This window comes from Prosopis cineraria, unplaced genomic scaffold, assembly GCF_029017545.1.
Source record: "Prosopis cineraria cultivar Desert tree isolate PC_DT_omini unplaced genomic scaffold, ASM2901754v1 PC4, whole genome shotgun sequence".
Taxonomy (NCBI): Eukaryota; Viridiplantae; Streptophyta; class Magnoliopsida; order Fabales; family Fabaceae; genus Prosopis; species Prosopis cineraria.
In genome coordinates this window covers 35,850,409-35,869,054 of record NW_026555335.1, presented here as the reverse complement: position 1 = coordinate 35,869,054, position 18,646 = coordinate 35,850,409, and the positions used below count along the sequence as shown (strand labels likewise).

Here is an 18,646-nt window from a genome sequence, read left to right as displayed (position 1 = left end):
TTAGAAGTACTAAAAAACCTAAGCTAGAGGAAATGTATGTGAATTCCCTTTAATGAAATGGAATCCTAAAGTTTAGATAGTAGAATAATCATTATATTTTTCATTAATTATGGTTTTGGTGTTAATTTTCCTTTCTTGGCCAAATTAAAGTCTTTATGAAAATTATTTTAGAAAATTTAACTTAGCTAGTCCAATTCCTTAAGTCATTAACTAATGACTTTAGGTTATTTTTTTAGTTTGGTTTTAGACTTGACCAAGTGTCTTAGTTAGCTGGTTCTTTATGAGGCCATGGCTAGCCTTAGGTTAGAGTGAATTATAAGACTATGTAAAGTCCTTTCTAATGTACTCATAAGACTATGTAAGAGTAAAGTAAGACAATCATCAATTAAAAAAAAAAACATGAAACCTTGCATTCAGCTAGAGATAGCTGAATCAAATACTACAATTCTCATAAAAATATAGTCAACTAAATAAGTATTTTTCATTATAATAAGATGAATTCAACTAGAATTATAAAATTATGACGAATCAACCCTAGACTAAGGAATCAATCATCAATTCAAATGAAAAAAACTAAGAGAATAGAAAGTCTTAGCCATGTGTATCCTTTTGATTTATCTTCCATCCATCATCCCTCTAGGATTACTTGAGAAATTTAGCCTCTCATCATCATCTTTAAAGCTTCAAGAGTTGAACCCACTAGGCTGTACCATTTCATCTTCTTCAATGAATGATTTTGGCCTTCAATCCTTGATTAGATCTAAAGAAGTGGATGAACTTGAGAAGAGGGAGGGAATAAGAGTAGTCTTATATGATTTGGTGGAGAAATGAGAGAGATATGAATGATTAATTGGGTGAGAAAGTGGATGAATGAGTGAGAAAGTGTGCGAAAATGTTTGAAGGTAAGAAAATTGAGAAAGAATTTGAATGTTTGAGATCTTGCAAGAAATTGCTAAGGTGAAAAATGATAAAAAGTAATGGAAACTTGTTAAGCCGTTGTGGTCTTCAACCATAAGTCCATGTAGTCAAAACTACTTTTTATTTTGGAGAGAAATTGTGATAATTTATGTGGTCTTCCAATCCAATGCAATGTACACTTCTTACTTCTTAGCTTAAGCTACACCTCCTTGAACCCTTTATTGTGACGCCACTTTTGTCCTCTAGAAGCCTTTTTGGTTTGCCTGAAATCATATTTTCAATTCTCACATTAATTTACCTAAATCATAATTTAATCAAATAAGCAATTTATCATAGTGTAACATTTATTTAATTGGACTAAGATAGAAATATTTAATTCAACCTAGATATAAAAATGACTAAGGGAATATGAATGAATGCAAAGGTCTCAAAAGACACAAGTGTAAATAAGCACATACTTAAACTAAAATCTAAAATTAAGTAAAAACCTTTTAGAGAAATAACCTTAAAGTGTATCTTTTCTTAACAACTTTCAATCTATGATGAATCAATAAAAATTAATTTGACCAATCATCTTAACTCATCAAAAGACATAATTCTAATGCATAATCTCACAATTGTGAAAAAATACATTTTATGATCAAAATATCCTTAGTACATATGAGAATGCAATATAAATGCATAAGGAAGCTATTAGGGTGTGTTAAAATGGTCTTTTTAAACTAATAAATGTGTGGCTGTAAAAAAAAATTGTGTAACAATGAATCTTATCAATTGACTTGCTCTAAACTTAGTTCTTTAAATATGATTTAATATAACTAGGTTCCTAAATTATTAACTTGTTTCAAACTCAGTCTCTTATCTTTTTACTTTTTATAAGTAAATCTCTTTCCTTCATATCTCATTGTTGAGTCATCCTACACGTCAATTTGTGAGAAGGTGACAACAAAGAGGCATAGAAATTTGAGCTTGTAGAAGTAAGTGACAAATAGAATCGAGAATAAGGGTCAGGCCTGGAGGGCCAAGTTTGGAGGCCCTGTTTAGATAAGAGTTTGGGTTTTAAAAATAATTTTTTTAAAGTAATCGGGCTTGAGGGCTTGACCCTGATAAGCCCTATAAAAAAAGGCTCGGGCTCGGGTAGCCCTTTAAGCCCTTTTATATTATTATTATTTTCTTTGGTAAAACACGTGTTTGAAGCCAATGACCTGCTCACCTGATCCCACACACATTATATTATTATTAATTTAAATTTCTTCTAAAATTAATTTAATATAATTTAATAAATATCAGTGTATAGTATAAAATTTCTGATATTTTTTTATTTTTCTATAATTATTATGTTTGTATATTTATAAAAAATAAATTATTTTTTAACCAATATTTAAATTTTATTACTAGACTTCTAAATGTGTGTTGTTTAATTTTTAAAAAAATTATGAAAATTTTATTTTTTTTAATTTCAGAATATTTTAATTAATTTATAATTAATTTTATTTTTATTTTTTATTTTTTTGAAAAAGGGCTTACGGGCCCGGTCCTGAGCCTTTCACATAAAGGCCGGGCTTAAAAAACAGGGTTCAAAATAGGGAACCGTCTTTAGGGCTCAGGCCCTTAAGGGCTGAGCTCGTCCGTATTCCCAACTCTAGTGACAAAAGTCACAGAGCTAGTTTGCTGTTTGTTTTTTTTAAAGAAAAATTAAATTTTAAATTTTATTTTGAAATAAATTGAGTCATTCTCTTGGCGAATTAGAATAAAATTTGTGTGTGGTGAAGCACTTGAATTGGTAGACTCTTTGCGTAGATATAATTTCACCTCTTCTACTTAAATGGGTCAAATTTTCTTTTTTTTTTTCAGTATTTAAACTTTCTGAATTTTCATTTTAGAATATCGTTAAAAGTCATGGTAGATAACAAAAAATGACAGTGATAGAGACAACAGTATGTATGCAATGCGTATAATAGAGCTTAATCGCTATCCACATATGGAAGTCGTCACCTTGAGTATCTCTTCTTCCCATGCTGGTGTATAAAGACTTCAATATTGTTGAAATTAACTTATAAATTTCTTGAGCAATGTATTATTAATTTATTATCAACAAAGACAAAAATGGGCTAATTTTATAGAACATCTTCTAGAAGTAATTTTTAATTCAAAATGTAGGATGCCTTATAATAATTAAATTATTTTTTTTAATTTTACCCTTTCTTGATTGATTTGAAAGTATTTAATATACTTCTATCATGATTTAAAATCAAGAGTAAAAATAAAAGTAGATATCATTTTTTTATGAAATAAAAAAATTAATTTTTCTTAAAATATGTAAAACGATTGAAAGTGTCGTATAATAAGAATCGGAGAGAGTATATCATCAACACTCTATTTTCCTCTACTCTTTGTTATTAATAACAGAGGTGTATATTTGACAATGGAGATAGGGTAAGAGTTATGTACTTAGTTTTATATGCTTAATATATTTATATCCAATTAAAGCATGATAAGTGGGTCTTAATATGGTAACAAAGTTAATATTAAGAATTTATTATAAAATAAATAATCTATAAAATATTTATATGTCTTGATTTAATTGAAAACAAACATCTTTGTAAGATTTTGAGGAAGATAGTATACTTGTTGTTTTAGCCAAGTGCTATACCGTACATGGGAACGAAGTTACAAACCAAACTCAATTCATAACTCACAACTAATACACATAAAGAGGATGAGAATGAAGAAAACTCTTAAAGAGCAAGTTACTATTTTTGTTTGTTTAACAAAAGAACCGAGTGAACTACTTCCATAAGCCAACACTAAGTCAGGAACGTGCATATATGGTTATGTTAACTGTTCCCTCTCAAATTCAAAAGCTAAAATATAAAAGGGAGAAAATTATATTTGAGGCCTTGAATAAATTGCACATTGAACTCAAGCAATTCTCATAGTTGTGATAAAAATTCTATTTCTCAATTTAGATTTCTATATGAGCCTAATCCGTTAAGGGTTATCCATACAAATGTTATCCAAATTCAAATGCTTCAAAGTTTACAAGCCTCACAAGACAGCCATGTTTCTTCAAATTCATTGTAATCTTCCCAATGAAATGACATAATGAGGTCGCGGAGCCATTCATTTGACTTCATTTGCTTGTTTATAGTTATTTCTTTTCCTTTCTTTTTTTTTTCTTGTGCTTAGTCATAATTTGATGTGGCAAAAAATACTTAGTTTCTGATGCACAGTCACTGCCACATGGAATGAGTTAAGGAGGAAAAGAGCCAACTCATAAATGGTGCAAATATTGAGGATTGAGTTTTATGCGAGTCAATAATTTAAAGACTGAGTTATACTAAATCATAATTGAAGGATTGGGTTATAAGTGAGTTAATATTTCATGAATCAAAAGACTAATTTTTTCAACAATTAAAGATAACTAAAAATAAATAGGTTTAAGGCTTATCTTTACATATGAACTACTTGTGTAAGAGTATCCAATATCTAAAATTTTTTATCATAGCAATATGGCCTTTGAAGTAATTAAATTGTAGTAGTGTTAATCCTAACATTAAATAAACAAACATTGATGGTTAACTTTGCTGACTTAGAAATAAGTTTGATTCAAATTATAGTAATATTGTCTTTAAAGTAATTAAATCATATTAATTTTACCTTTGAAGTAATTAAATTATATCAATGTTGTCCCAACTTTAAGTTTGAGTCAAAGTTAATAGTAAATGTTTGCCCATCTAATGTTAGGGGCAAGATTGTTATAATTTAATTACTTTAAGAGCAACATTACTATGATAAAGAGTTTAAGATATTAGGTGCTCCTACAAAAATAATTTAAAAAAAGAACATTAATTCAAATAAATAAACAATTGAAACAGGAGATGATGCGAACATAGAAAAATAAAATTTAGGACCTGTTTAGTTATTAGAAAAAATATGAATGAAATGGAATAAAAAAATGAATAAACGTGAATTCACAGTAAACATAATAAAACACAATATCACATATCACGAAGGATTTAAAATGAAAAAGAGAGAGAATATTTTATAAAAAGTAATAAAATAAGTGAAAATACTAAAAAAAATTCAGTTAAATTCATCAATCTTAACTCAAGAGGATTTAAATCTTATCACAAATATAAGAATTAATATAACCTCTACAAACCTAAAAAATAATAATTTTTAATCTTATGAAATAAATTATGGTTGAATTATCTCCTTTCCACATTGGATCATTCTATTTAATTTTATATTTATTTATTTTTAATCCTTTCCATTTGTTTTTTTGTAAACCGGCTAATAAATTTGAGGTAAATAAAAAAACCAAAGGTGGAAAACAACTATAGCACCAGTGGTCTAGTGGTAGAATAGTACCCTGCCACGGTACAGACCCGGGTTCGATTCCCGGCTGGTGCATTTCGAGAGCCGTGAGGAGATTCTCGCACATCCTGTGGTTGATGTTCAATCACACTCATCTGATCTGACGGATGACATCTCGTGCATCTGAGCTCTCCTTTTTCACTCAACTTTTGCCCAGGAACGTTGTAGTCGATTAGTGAAAGCCAACGTGTGCGTTGGGTAGTACTCATTCAATGAATTTCAAGGGGCGTTAATGAAGCTATCGTTCTTCTTTCTAAATTAGCATTTTTTGGTGTTAATGGATTTCATCCTATTTCCTCTGCTTCTCCTAAATTTGTAGTTGTTTTGGTGTAGGACATTGACATTGGCATTTAATTTTTTTTTCTTGTGTATCAAAAAAAAAGAAAGCCAACTTGGGCATTGGGTATCATGCTATGACGATATTGGTGCATACCATTTTAATTATGAAAACTTAAAATTGAGAATCAGTCATTTATGAGAATGACCAAATTACTATGAAGAAAAAAATAAATCAATTGAAGATTAAATTATTGTTTATTCATATTTTTATTTTAAAAATAATATTAAATAAGATTTATTTAATTAATTGACCAAAAAATAATTACTTAACAATGACCATCCTGTTTCGTCCATGAATAATACCTATCTATTTAGCCAACAAAAAGTAATATATATCCATATTCTCTAAATACTACTTCCTTTTTTTTAAATGATTTATCCCATCATTGCTAATTTTCTATTCACTTCACCGTTGAATGAACATTGAAAATTTTATATACTTCTTCCGTTTAAAAATATAAGATATTTTTAATCGAATGTCATTTCAATAAATTTCTCACCTACTTTCAAACTAACTCTATCTCTTCATATTTATCCCTATTAACTACCCTATAATAAATAAAATCACTATAGGGGCACTTTTAAAAAAAGACAATGATTATATATCAAAATACTAAAAATAATTTATATTTTTTAACATTCAACTCCTTAAAAAATGTCTTATATTTTTAAATTGAGGGAGTATAAAATAAGATATCAGATCCGTTATTTTTTCCCCCGTTTTTAATTAAGTACATTTTTTTGGCCAAAAGGAGGGAGGAAAAAAAAAAACCTAATTACATCTTTTGTTTTTGGCGGACAAAAAAAACTAATCACAACACAGTTTGAAAACTTCAAGCATTGACCCCTATGTACATGCAAGCCTGTAGCCCCACGAATCCTCCACGTAGCAAGAACGTGTCCAATCTTGAAAACACTGACTCTGCAAATTATGGAGCAAAGTGAAAAATTCCGTTTCGAGTACCTTTTCTTTATTTCTTATCCCCCAAGAAAAAAAAAAGGTAGCATCATGATGGAAAATTTAAGCAGAAGCACTGTAGTGTTCCTTCTCTTCTGCACCGTGGTGGTTCTTCAATTCAAGATCGCCGTTCAACAAGGTGGCGCCGGCCACCGTGTTGTTCGAGATGAAGCAGAATATCCACTCTTACGTAAGCATGTCCTGGATACTGTTTCCCTGCTCAAAAGGTCTCACAAAAGCTCGTGGGAGAAGGTCAAATCTGTAATTCGCGACCTTCAGATGAAGTTCTCCCCTCCAAATTTGGAGTAAGTTTAACGCTTTTTACATATTTCCTTGGATACTCTCAATTTTTCAAGAAGTTAATCGATGTTGAAAGAGGAAGATACAGCACGTAAAGGTTTATCAACTAATTAGACAACTTTTTTTGTATTAATAATTCAAAATTTATGACTTGTGAATGTTATATTTTTTATATTATCCAAACACATTACATGAATATGGATATTGTTAGTAATGATTGGTTGACTTGTATAACATTGCATGTGACGCTCTTTATTTCCCCCAAGGATCCGAGTAGGAACACATTAAATAAGAGTTTGATTCCATGTCATTTTACATTTTATAATAACTTAAATATTACATTGTAATATACAAAAGAATTGTAATTACTAATATTCAGTATGACAATTGAAAATGACTGTAGAACAACACAAATGACATTTTGTAAAAAATTAGAAAGTTTAGAAATAGTGCAATGTAAATCCTATTGCTTAGGACCATGGTGGCATTATACCAACCTATTCCTTTTCCTTTCCCTTTCTTTCTGGTTTTTTTTTTTTTTTTTTGCGAATATATCAATCTCTTCCATAGTTTGATAATGAAAGTTGAGAATACACAAGAGGTATTGGATTCACTTGCAGTCATAACTTGAACATGAAGAAAGAATAGACATAATACAGGAAACATCGATGAACTGTGCATATAAAACTGTAAATTTAATGATCTAACTTGAGAGAATTGACGCTTTGTTGATCAGTTTCAGGACAGGGAAAGAGGCCCAAAGTGATGGAATGAAAGATGCAGCAGAGAAGAGCTTCCATAAAAGCAAAGAGACAGTAAAGGAATCTGCAAAATCTGCAGCAGAAATGGTTGGAGATGCAGTTCACAAGACTGCACAAAAGGTCAAGACTACTTCCTCTGCCTCTGCCTCTGCCTCTAAGCGAGAGTCTGATTCAGAGCTCTAAATATTTTTGTTATATATAAGCACGCAGACATATTTGTTTAATCAGTAGAAACAATTTATATATCTTCAAGTTCTAATACCTCCAAATTCAAATTTATCCTCTCTATAGTTTATCCGTGTCTGCCATATATGAGTAAACGACTACTTTATAAGCACCATAAATTAATTACTATCACAACTCTTCAAGGAAACAAAACCAGTGTAGAATTCCATTAAAGTTGCATAATCTTCATACATAGTAAAATTTACAAAAGCAAGATGTTCAAGGCAAAAAATTCAACTCATTGTGTGATATTTTCAATGACTTCACCAATCATAGTTACGAACAGGCATGGATTTCTCACATTGTGCCACAACTGCCTCCTCTGCCACAATCCAGCCGTTACTATCGGGTTTGTCTCGCTCGATCATTTCAGAACAATTCTGGAAGGATACAGAATTTTAGTGCGTAATAGACTCAAAAGCAAAGGTTCACAATATAGATCTTTCCCCAAGTATAATTAAACTTCCCATGACTGAATTGCTTCCGTCGTACAAGTAAACCTCTAAGCTACAAGAACACAATCCTAACAGAAACCATCCTTTTTTATCTGAGAAAAGTTTACGGCAAAAAATGCATGTTTCTAATGAAATAAAATGAAGATATTTAAATATTTAAACAAAAAACCCAAAATATAAGAAGGTAATTGGGAACATGGTTGGACTTGAACATAAACCAAGTCCAGAAGTTCGGCTAACATATAGACAAGTCCAGTTTTGAACACAAGTAAAATATTCACAATAACAATGTCTTTTTTCATTTTCAACTGTTTCTTATGATTCTTAAGCTTGTAAAAAGGTACGGAACATTTGTCACCTAATATCAACAGAAGGCAGCAGAATACTAACCTTGGAACAAGTATATATGATAAGGGTCATCCAATCCCAATTTTCCACCATGTGTCTTTTGTCATCGGGTGCTTCTTGTAGAAAATATAGCAATGGAGGCATTAGCTGCATCTCAAAATTCCTCGATTCTCCACATAGACTACAACTACCAGGGTCTATTTTATCAACTGCAGCTAGAAGTGGCTTCCCACCATATGAATATCTGTGCATAGGAAGGGTAAGAAAAAGCATGATACAATGCCTTAAACCACGAAGGTGGGAAGAGGAAGAAGAGAAGGGTGAAACAGAAATAAGGATAAATTGGAGTCTGTGTTTGTGCGTGCGAAGGGAAGGATGAAACAGAAACAAGGATAGATTGAAGCTGAGTGTAGGCGCGTGCATGTGTTGTATACCTGAAACACTGCTCTGGGTGTGCTTCCAAGCGTTTCTTGAACTTGAGATATGTTCTATCAGCAGTCAAAGCTTTATCATATTCATAAGATTCCTTTTCCCATACTTCGTCCTCATTGTCACTTGCATTCTCCTTAATCGAAAGCGAGGAGTAGTTAGAAGATATCGAACTAAGATCCTCTGAGGATGGTTGTTCCTGTGTGTAGTATATGTAAAAGCAAGGCACAACTGGAAACAACAATCAATTACAGCAACCTTAGCACCATGTTCGTAATGTCTAAAGCAACATCTAGACATCTTTTGACACAGCCAAATTACTGTACTGTTTGATCTTCTTTCAACTAAGATTTACTCTCACTTTTCCATATTCTAACAACAACTAGTCTCCGGCAAGACAAATGAATTGATACTGCCCCACCAGAAAAAAAACGCAATTGACTTAACCAGAACAAGCATATAAAAGAAGGGATAAGATCAGTTGATTGCGCACTCCTATTAATGTTCATAACTCACAAGTTTTGAAGGGAAAGGACGTAAAACATTAACCTAGGGCTTCAATCTTGGCAAATTTTCTTCCTGCATGAAAATTTACCTGGCATATCAATGTCAACCTCAATTGCTCTATGATTTGGAGAAGCAGAAGCAGCAGTGTCAGTACACGGATTAGACACTGACTTTTTGCTGCTAGAAGCCAAAGTCCCAGCTTCAGATAGAGCCTTGCCCAATTGCTCTAAATCCAAGTCATCGTCGTCATTAACATCTTCCAACCAGCTGGTATTTTGAACCACAGGAAGTGATTTAGTTGCGGAAGCCACTTCCACATCCTGGGTGCAGGTCTTCTGAACTCGAAGAACTCGCCAGCTACAAGCCGCAAGTTCTTAAACAGGAAATTCAGAGCATGAAACAATATATGCAATAAAAATAATAATTCTTACTACCATTTAAATGCTAGAGGTACTCAAGGAAAACTAAAAAATAACCTTTCTGAAGCACTTCCACATTTTGGCGCAGGACAACCTAAAATGAAAAGAAAGCGTTCTTGAATTTTTACAGTTTTATTTGATACTGGAGCATGAACCTGTATAGTGAGAAGATAGGAAAAGAATACGTCAGTCTCTGCTCAATTCATGTGAATTTCCAAGTAAAGCCGTACACTGGAAAAAGAAATGACCTGAGCTACAAGACACAGTTTACCCCCACACGCACCACAATGAAGCGAATTTGCTTGTATTTCCTCCTTGGGAAGGGGCCAGTCCTGTTGAAGGAAATAGGAGTAGTGTACAGATTCACACGAATTAGGAAAAGAAAAGGAAGGTTAAAAAAGGCATCAAATCATTATGAAAATCATGTTGAATTTTATAGATCCTTTAATGACTTACAGGAACTCCTCCGACCTTTGTTGTATAAGAATCAGATGATTCACGATAGTCTTCAGCCCAAGGCCCCGGCATGCCTAGCGAAACCACATCCATTGCTCGCCCTAGTTATCAGCAGAATCAAGCATCGCAGTAAGCTCAATTACTTAATCCATAATGTGAACTCCAAAAACAGATATCAAAGTAAAATGTAATCCAAACGAAGCAATCAAAAGAAACAAATTTACACGAAGTAAACGAAAATAGAACAAAAAAATTTTCGATGAAACAATCAATAGTAAGCCCATAAAAAGAAGAATGAGATCGAAGAAGAACAACAAAAGCTTAAAACACAGAATTACGCACCAGTTGATGAAAACAAAAATCCAGAAATCACCTCGCAATAACACAGTGAATGGAATTTGAACAGATAAAACGGAGAAAATCTATGTCTTTTGTTGAGTTGTAATTAATGCGATGCTCGGTCAATGGAACTTGAACGACGCGAGTAATAAGTTTCTTTCAGTATTTTTGATCTTAAGGAGGCAAACATATGCCAATTAAAATCTTCAGACTAAAGCAGAAGCCTCAGGCAAAGATGAATGGTGGCCGCGGGAACCAGAGCGCTTGCTGGAGTGGTGGAAGTTGGAAACAAGGGTTTTTGAAGCAATTAATTTTCTTTTCTTTAGTTTAGTTAATATGTGTGACGGCCTATTTACCTGCGAATCAGCCAGTTTTAGTAACTTTTTGGAAAATTTACAATAACTTGGTCCTTAATTTAAACATTTTTTTAATTTTTTTTCTGAAAAAAAATTCTTGGATTTAATTTATTACAAAATTATCTTGTAAATAGATATATTTATTTATGGCCTTTGATGTCATTTATAATAGATTAACTTTTATTTGTGATTGACTAAATTAGATCATAATTGTATAAAATTGGAAATTAATTTATGAAATAATTCTACAAATCATAAAATTTAAAAGTACTATCGTTTACACCTAAGGTTAACTTGAGTAAAAATAAGATGGCGATTGGTGAGTGAATTGAAGACTTGAAGCCCTTTAAATTCTCTTTACATAATCAAGAAAGAAAATACTGTGTCGTCAACCAAAACATTAGTCTAGTTATCAATTTTATTTAAAAAAATTTCTCTTCTTTAAAGAGATAGTTTAATTACAGTAGTTCTTTTATTTTATAAGATATACACGCATTGTTAAAAGCTAAAATACCATCAAAATCGCCTAAGGTCATCACGACAAGTTGTCTCCATGTTTATTGTTAATCAAAGTTTTAGGAACTATTTCGTAAGAAAAAATGACACCCTTGGACTAAGTGAGAAGCATGATGGTTAAACAGCTACATTTGAGTGAAATGAAAGAACACTTATCGGAAAAGAAATATCAAAGAACTGCTACAAAATCTGAATCATTAGTACCAGATCTTACATAACTATTTTTTTTTTTTTCAGGGGGAATGCATCCACAAAAATGAAAAACCCCACAACAACAACCTAAATAAGAGACAGACCATTCACCATCCACCTTTTTTCAAGCTACGGCGAGGAATGATCAGAGATATAATAAAATCTCTCCAAAACATGTGCTCTTCTAGCTAATGAATGAGCACTATTAATTAGATCCTTGTAAGAAAAGTTAATTGAAACTAACCAATCCCCATTCATCAAATTACAAGCATCTAAAACAACATCATGACATGTATGATTAGCATTATAGCCTCTAGTGATGATGTTTATTGCTCAGAGTAAACTTTAACAACAACAACAAATTTTTATCCTATTAAATGAAATCGGCTATATAACTTCTTTTCACACTGCCGTTTGCTAGTCAAAATGAGTACAAAGTGCGTACAAGGAAGCATCCAAAATATACATGTTTTGATCGGTAATGACAAAAATTTAATGAAGGATGGGACGTTAGTGTGGGGTTTAGCAACATAAGCGCAAGAGACAATTGAGATAACAAAACTTCTATTTTCCATTAAAATTATATCCAAAGCTGTCAGTCCATTCATGCGTGATCTATACAAGAGCTTTAATAGCTAGCTCAATATGGCTACTTCACCTTCTATTCTATCCTGTCTACATGGTAAAATTGATCTAAGGCGGAGTTTCTATGGCCTCATAAAACGGGCCATTCAATTCCATCTCTTGGCATTTTTCGACCCTTTTGACTTCTGCTTTGCTGCCTGAAAAGCCTGCATCTTCTGTTTCTTCCTTGCTTCTTTCTCAGCCTATCATTGCAAACCAAACAATATATCTATACTATCATGGAAATTCCCCAAAACAGCGAAAGGTGCATTTGTATGACTTCAAATTACACAAAAGTACTATGTACATTGTCGCCATAGTGTAGTGTCTTGTGTTCGTGTCAATATTCATGTTTAGGTGAAAAGCGACATCATGCCAATCTTAACGAGGCATATACCTTTGACATCTTGGATTTGGCTTTCACTTTTGGAGCTTTGTCTTCAAGCTCTGCCTCCCGTTCAAGCTCTCTAGCCCTGGCATCAAGATTCTTTTCTAAATAGTACTGAAAATTGTAGGATTCAAAAGTGTAAGAAATTTATCACAATCAAGGAACTCGATTGATTACGTTGAAGTCATTCTGAGTCATATGAAAATGAAATATTACTAATCAGCTACAGGATCATGCGAATGGCAAAAAAAAAAAGGCCTATATACATGCTTATTTCAGCCACCACCACCATATCCTGTTTTTCTTTTCTTTTTAGCAAACGCCACAAAATCATGCTAAGTCTTATCATCAAAACTAAAATAAGAGATCAGACCATAAAAGAATATGAACCTACAGACACCGGAATTGACTGCATCTTGAGTCTTAAAAAGCCATGCAATCCAAAATTAACTAAATACGAATACAAAAATGTTGACTATCACAATGAAGTGGTTAGATTGTGATAATCTGACTTACATTATAGTCTCCTGCATAATCCTGCAAAGTTCCATCTTGAACTTCTATGACTCTATTAACTATCTGCTTTATGAAGTATCGATCATGAGACACTGTAATAACAGTGCCCTTGTACTCATTTATTGCCTCCTGAAAGAAAAATTATAAGTAATGGATCGATCACAAGACGTGAGCAAAGATAAAGTATCCAGGGAAAAGAAAGGCAAACCTCAAGCATTTCTTTAGAAGGTATATCCAAGTGATTGGTTGGTTCGTCCAACACAAGCAGAGTTGACGGTGTTACCATAAATTTGCAAAAAGCCAGACGTGCCTAGTAAAACAAGAGAAAAAAATATCCAGATAATTATGCCTCATAAGATGAGAGAGAGTGTGATGTCATTGAATTGAAAACTTATTAATTTATCACTGCACACTTTCAATAAATAGTGTATAATGGAAGCATGCGTATTCAACTCTGACTCACCATGGATATTTTAAATTTTTAACTGATAATAATGCCATAAAAACTGGACTGGACATTGAATTAGTTGAATTACTTGGTGTAAGGTTCACTGGCTGAACAGTAGTAAAACCATGGTTACATTTGTTGTAATTAAAATAATAAGTTTTCAATTTTATATTTAATTGTTTTGACTACAGATCTTTTTAACACTATTGATTTTCTTTCCTTTTTTTTTTGGGATAAACTAATACTTTTGATTTTTATCAAACACAATCAATCAAATTAAAAACCCATATTCTGTTTTGGTTTACATGAATCCTACCCCATACAGATTCAACTACTGATGCCACATCTAGTGATTGTGTTCTCCAAAGCCCATCCAATCCTGTTCAACCCAGTCTATTTCGAGAAGGTTCGGTCCTATTAAAAACTGGTCCTTTAGAACTGAAAAGACTAAAAAATTCACACTATTTATTTAGGTTGGAATGGACAGGAAATTAAGCATCTGAACCACTTAATCCAATCTGGTCCTATTAAATTTATTTAATATGATTATAATTAATTTACTAATTATTTATAATAAGAAGTTAAGACTATTAATAATTTAATAAGTCTGATTCCTTGCATGGTCACATGCTTAGACTAATAATTTATTAATTTAGACCACTTGGACTATAACTGAAATATTTTTTTCTTGTCGTTGGAAATTATCATGAATTTATTATAATTATAAGTATTTTTATTATCTTAATTGAGTATAGTAGGTTGAAAAGAATTATTGCCTTTCATAGAGGAAAAGGGCAAAAAAAAAAAAAAAGCTAAATGAGTATTGGAGTAACAAGACCAATCTCCCAGTTCTATGGATCAAGTCCAATCCTGTTAATCTTCGGGTTATTACTATACCAAACCGGACTATGAGTTGCCTAGTCCTTTTCATGAAAGAGACCAGACTTCGAGTTATACTATGAAAAGTATGACAAATATATGTGCATCTGTATATATATAGAGATTAGAGAGAAACACAACCAACCCAAAACCTATCTTTATCCATAGCCATGAACAAGGAAGCTTGGATCATCAATGGCACTTGATAATCTAGTACAAGTTGGGTTCATCAACGGCACTTGAGAATGACCCCATCCAGTGATGATGCTTTCCAATCACTTAAGTTATGAGGTCATTGCGTAAATTTTAAGTCAAATAATTATATTAGCTAAGCACATGGAACCAAAAATCGGATTTAGAGAAAACCACAACTCATTGCAGAATTAATGCCAAAATTTGATGTTTTTGTTGCCCACAAAAGCTAATTGGATATCAACCAAAAGAACACCAATCTTGAATTTACCTTCTCACCACCACTCAGTAGAGAAACTTTCCGGTCAAGCATGTCAGATTTGAAATTACAACGCCCAAGAAGTCCTTTAATATCATCAATCCTCCAGTCCTCAGCAGCTTCTTCTATTGTCTCAAGCACTGTCTTCTCCAGATCAAGTGCCTCAGCCTGTGAAATGAATCAAATATATCAGCAATAGCCATGCAAAAGGTTCAGCATAGAGAACTGAACAAATCATCTCTGATTAACTTAAAATATAACATTTACTTGATAAAAGTGATACCTGATTTTGCTCAAAATAGTTTGGTAATACATTATGCCCCCCAAGCACAACTTCACCCTTGTTTGGCTTCTCTAAACCCATTATTAGCTTTAGCAAAGTACTCTTGCCACATCCATTTGGACCAATAACGGCAATTTTTTCCCCCTTTTCAATTGTAAGATTGGCTTTTTTGAAGAGCGCCTAGCACCAGGGTAAAAAAAAAAAAAGGATCAGTTTGATGTCATAAAATTAAGTATCCCGCATACACATAGACACTAACTTCACACCCACTTTTCAGCATAAGATGATCATTGTTAACTCACTTTATCTTCAAATCCAAATTCCAAGTTCTTAATTGTTACAACGGATCTTCCACTTCTTCCACGCTCAGGGAACCTGATTTTCATTTGTTTCCGTTGAAATGGCTTCTCTACTAGTTCCACTTCTTGAAGTCTCTCCAACTTCTGTTGTCATAGAATAAGAAGGAAACACAACTGAGCAACAAAAATTAAATGCTACTCGCCAATAAACCATGTAGACATGCAATAAAGCAGCATAATCTGAACCAACCACTTGGAAATGCAACTAATCTCAGTAGTAAATACAGGCACCCAGTCGCTTAGTAACCATCCTAAGTTATAACTACATACATGAATACTAATACAACCAAATTAAGGAAGTATCCTTCACTTATTCACATTTCAAGAGGAAAAAAGAAGGAAAAAAAAGAGAAAGAGAAAGAGAAAGAAGCATGCCTTTAATAAAATGTCAGTTTAAAAAAATGTCAATTACCTTCTCAGCAGATGAAGCACGGCCAGAATTCACTCCAGCACCTAACCTATTTATTAAGTCCTTGGTCTGCTCAATTTCTTTCTGCTGTTTCTCCCATGCAGCATACTGTGCTTCAATCCATGCTGCCTTTGAAACTACATACTGGGAGTAATTTCCCTCATATGTTCTGGATACACCCATGTCAGTTTCCACGATTTTTGTACACAGCTGATCAAGAAAAGCCCTGTCATGGGAAATGATGACCATTGGCACATCCTGCTTGTTAAGATAGCCTTCGAGCCACTCAATGGTGTCAAGGTCAAGGTGATTTGTTGGTTCATCCAACAGTAATAAATCTGGCTCCTGCAAATGAAGATAAATTTCATCCACATCAGCGATATTCACACTTCAACACATAGCATCTATGTCAAATGGTTACAGATACACGTGGTAGACAAGGTTTAAAGCAAATAAGAGTAAGTAAGCAGTTGCAGGCCGATAGTCTGAAAATTTCAAATAAATTTAGATTTAAACAGTTGTGGTTAATTGCTTTGTAGAAGTATAATCAGTTTCAACATGGAAGCAGCCATTCACAAATTCGTTAACTCCATTAACTCAGCTGAACAAAGACAAAGAAAACATATATGCTTTCAGAGAATTAATTCGGCAATTAACAATGGTTGCAATTAAGTGTAACAAAGAAGAAAATAATAGAAGTGCAAACAATATTTGTAGTTTCAGGTTGAAAATGCAAAAGCTTATGAAAGAGTGTTGCCAAATGTCAATACCTGAAGTAAGATCTTTCCAAGGGACATCCTCATCTGCCATCCACTACTAAACGACGCCACCAGCCTGTCTGAATCATCTGAGGAAAACCCAAGTTCTGGCATCAATTTACTTACCTTTGCATCTACTACATCCAAGCTTACTGCCTGGGCCTTCCTCTGGAGCAAATCAAACTCATCTAGAAGCCTTCCCATCAATTCTAAATCATTCACAGCACCCTCAAGTGCCTTCTGCACCTTGTCCAACTTACCAGCTATCTCCATCTCCTCCTTAAACGCACTTAGAAATTCCTCCCTCACCGTCCTACTCAGAGATACCTCAAATTCTTGATTTAGAAAAGCAATTTTCATATTTGGCTTGGCTTTTATCACATTCCCCGAGTCTGGCTCCTCCTGGCCAGCAATAATTCTCATCTGTGTCGTCTTCCCTGCACCATTTACGCCAACCAATCCCACTTTTTCGCCCTTTTTCACTTCCCAACTAACATCTTTCAAAACAGTGACGCCCTTGTAGCTTTTGCTCACGTTCTCTAACTTGACACCAGATGAAATGCTCGACGCACCGGTACTCGATTGCTTGTTCACACGTCTATTCTCAAATTCATCAACCGAAGTGTCCGAAAACAAAGACTCAATGTCCTCTTCGGTGGTGGATTCTGCCGCCGATGTCTCGACGGCAACCGCAGACGAACTAGCAGCGATACTAAAATTCGCTCTTCTAGTACCAATAAATTGAGTGGATTTAACCAAATTAGCATTACCTCTAAGGGTTTGAGAAACCACGCGACTTGAAGCAGGCCGAACGTAAGGTCGAACAGCGGCCTTCCGTGTGTCCAAAATTACAGTGCCGGTGAGGAAGCTTGAACTGAGCTCAAGGTGATGAAGCTTCGCGGTCAAGTCCATTGACGATTGATGATTAATATGAGAAATTTGATTGAGAAATATAAAGGCAAACAATTCAAGAAACGTATAGTGAATACTCAAGAGGATAGGATTCGGCGATGAACAAAACCAAAATGGATTGGAGTGATTGGGGAGAGAAGAAACCACCAATAGAACTTCTCTCCACTATGAGCACACTGGAAATTTTCAGCCCATCAAAACCTTCAACTCGCATTGGGGGATTTCCAATTTATGGACCACAGCTTTTTTTTCCCTAACGCTTTAATTTATACACATTTCTTTTATTCACTTAAAAAATTTGTCATTAAGTTAATTGATTATTCTCTTTATGCATGTGTTATGTACTCGTTTAAAATAAATTATGTGGAAAGAATTTATTTATTTTTTAAAGGTGGGTGAAAATAGAATAAATGTGTGTTAAATGTACATTATATTTTTTGTGGCATTTTTTAATAAAAAAAGTTGATTGATTTTTAAAAAAAAAGTGATATTGTGCATGTGAAATTTTCTTTCATTCAGCTGCTTATGTTTATGTAATTTAAAACGTTTATTATTTACAAGAAATTTAGACAAAAGATTATAATTATGTATGTAATTTATTTTCTTTATCCAAACAATAGGCTCATGTTTTCCTCTCAATCTGCGAGATGTAATTATTTTTTGTAAAATTATGATTGTAAATTATTTGAATTGATTTTTCTTTCATTCCATTACAACAACA

The 18,646-nt window shown here is 33.1% G+C and overlaps 3 protein-coding genes and 2 non-coding genes across 6 annotated transcripts; 3 read left to right on the top strand and 2 right to left on the bottom strand.

Moving 5' to 3' along the window:
* The first annotated feature begins 5,263 nt into the window (after positions 1-5,263).
* TRNAG-GCC (transfer RNA glycine (anticodon GCC)) lies at positions 5,264-5,334 on the top strand. Its single transcript has one exon. It is a non-coding gene; the product is annotated as a tRNA-Gly (tRNA).
* Positions 5,335-5,340: 6 nt separating this feature from the next.
* LOC129310186 (small nucleolar RNA snoR114) lies at positions 5,341-5,429 on the top strand. The gene has a single exon (XR_008593029.1). It is a non-coding gene; the product is annotated as a small nucleolar RNA snoR114 (small nucleolar RNA).
* Positions 5,430-6,546: 1,117 nt separating this feature from the next.
* Positions 6,547-7,946, top strand: LOC129308297 (uncharacterized). The gene is made up of 2 exons (XM_054949373.1): positions 6,547-6,900; positions 7,632-7,946. Exons 1-2 carry the CDS (start codon positions 6,569-6,571, stop codon positions 7,837-7,839), a joined length of 540 nt encoding a protein of 179 aa, XP_054805348.1. The 5' UTR covers positions 6,547-6,568; the 3' UTR covers positions 7,840-7,946.
* Positions 7,947-8,019: 73 nt separating this feature from the next.
* On the bottom strand, positions 8,020-11,134 carry LOC129308295 (uncharacterized). Of its 2 annotated transcripts, none has more exons than XM_054949371.1 (8): positions 10,838-11,134; positions 10,496-10,596; positions 10,288-10,371; positions 10,097-10,194; positions 9,709-9,977; positions 9,119-9,344; positions 8,727-8,928; positions 8,020-8,261 (listed from the first exon to the last, which is right to left on the bottom strand). In XM_054949371.1, exons 2-8 carry the CDS (start codon positions 10,586-10,588, stop codon positions 8,145-8,147), a joined length of 1,089 nt encoding a protein of 362 aa, XP_054805346.1. In that variant the 5' UTR covers positions 10,589-10,596; positions 10,838-11,134; the 3' UTR covers positions 8,020-8,144. The 2 variants fall into 2 exon arrangements, with proteins under 2 accessions (XP_054805346.1, XP_054805347.1); XM_054949372.1 differs by having other exon boundaries at positions 10,869-11,134.
* Positions 11,135-12,445: 1,311 nt separating this feature from the next.
* On the bottom strand, positions 12,446-18,121 carry LOC129308294 (ABC transporter F family member 5). The gene is made up of 9 exons (XM_054949370.1): positions 17,026-18,121; positions 16,259-16,600; positions 15,790-15,930; positions 15,488-15,667; positions 15,217-15,372; positions 13,635-13,736; positions 13,427-13,555; positions 12,920-13,024; positions 12,446-12,725 (listed from the first exon to the last, which is right to left on the bottom strand). Exons 1-9 carry the CDS (start codon positions 17,923-17,925, stop codon positions 12,630-12,632), a joined length of 2,151 nt encoding a protein of 716 aa, XP_054805345.1. The 5' UTR covers positions 17,926-18,121; the 3' UTR covers positions 12,446-12,629.
* Positions 18,122-18,646: the final 525 nt, after the last annotated feature.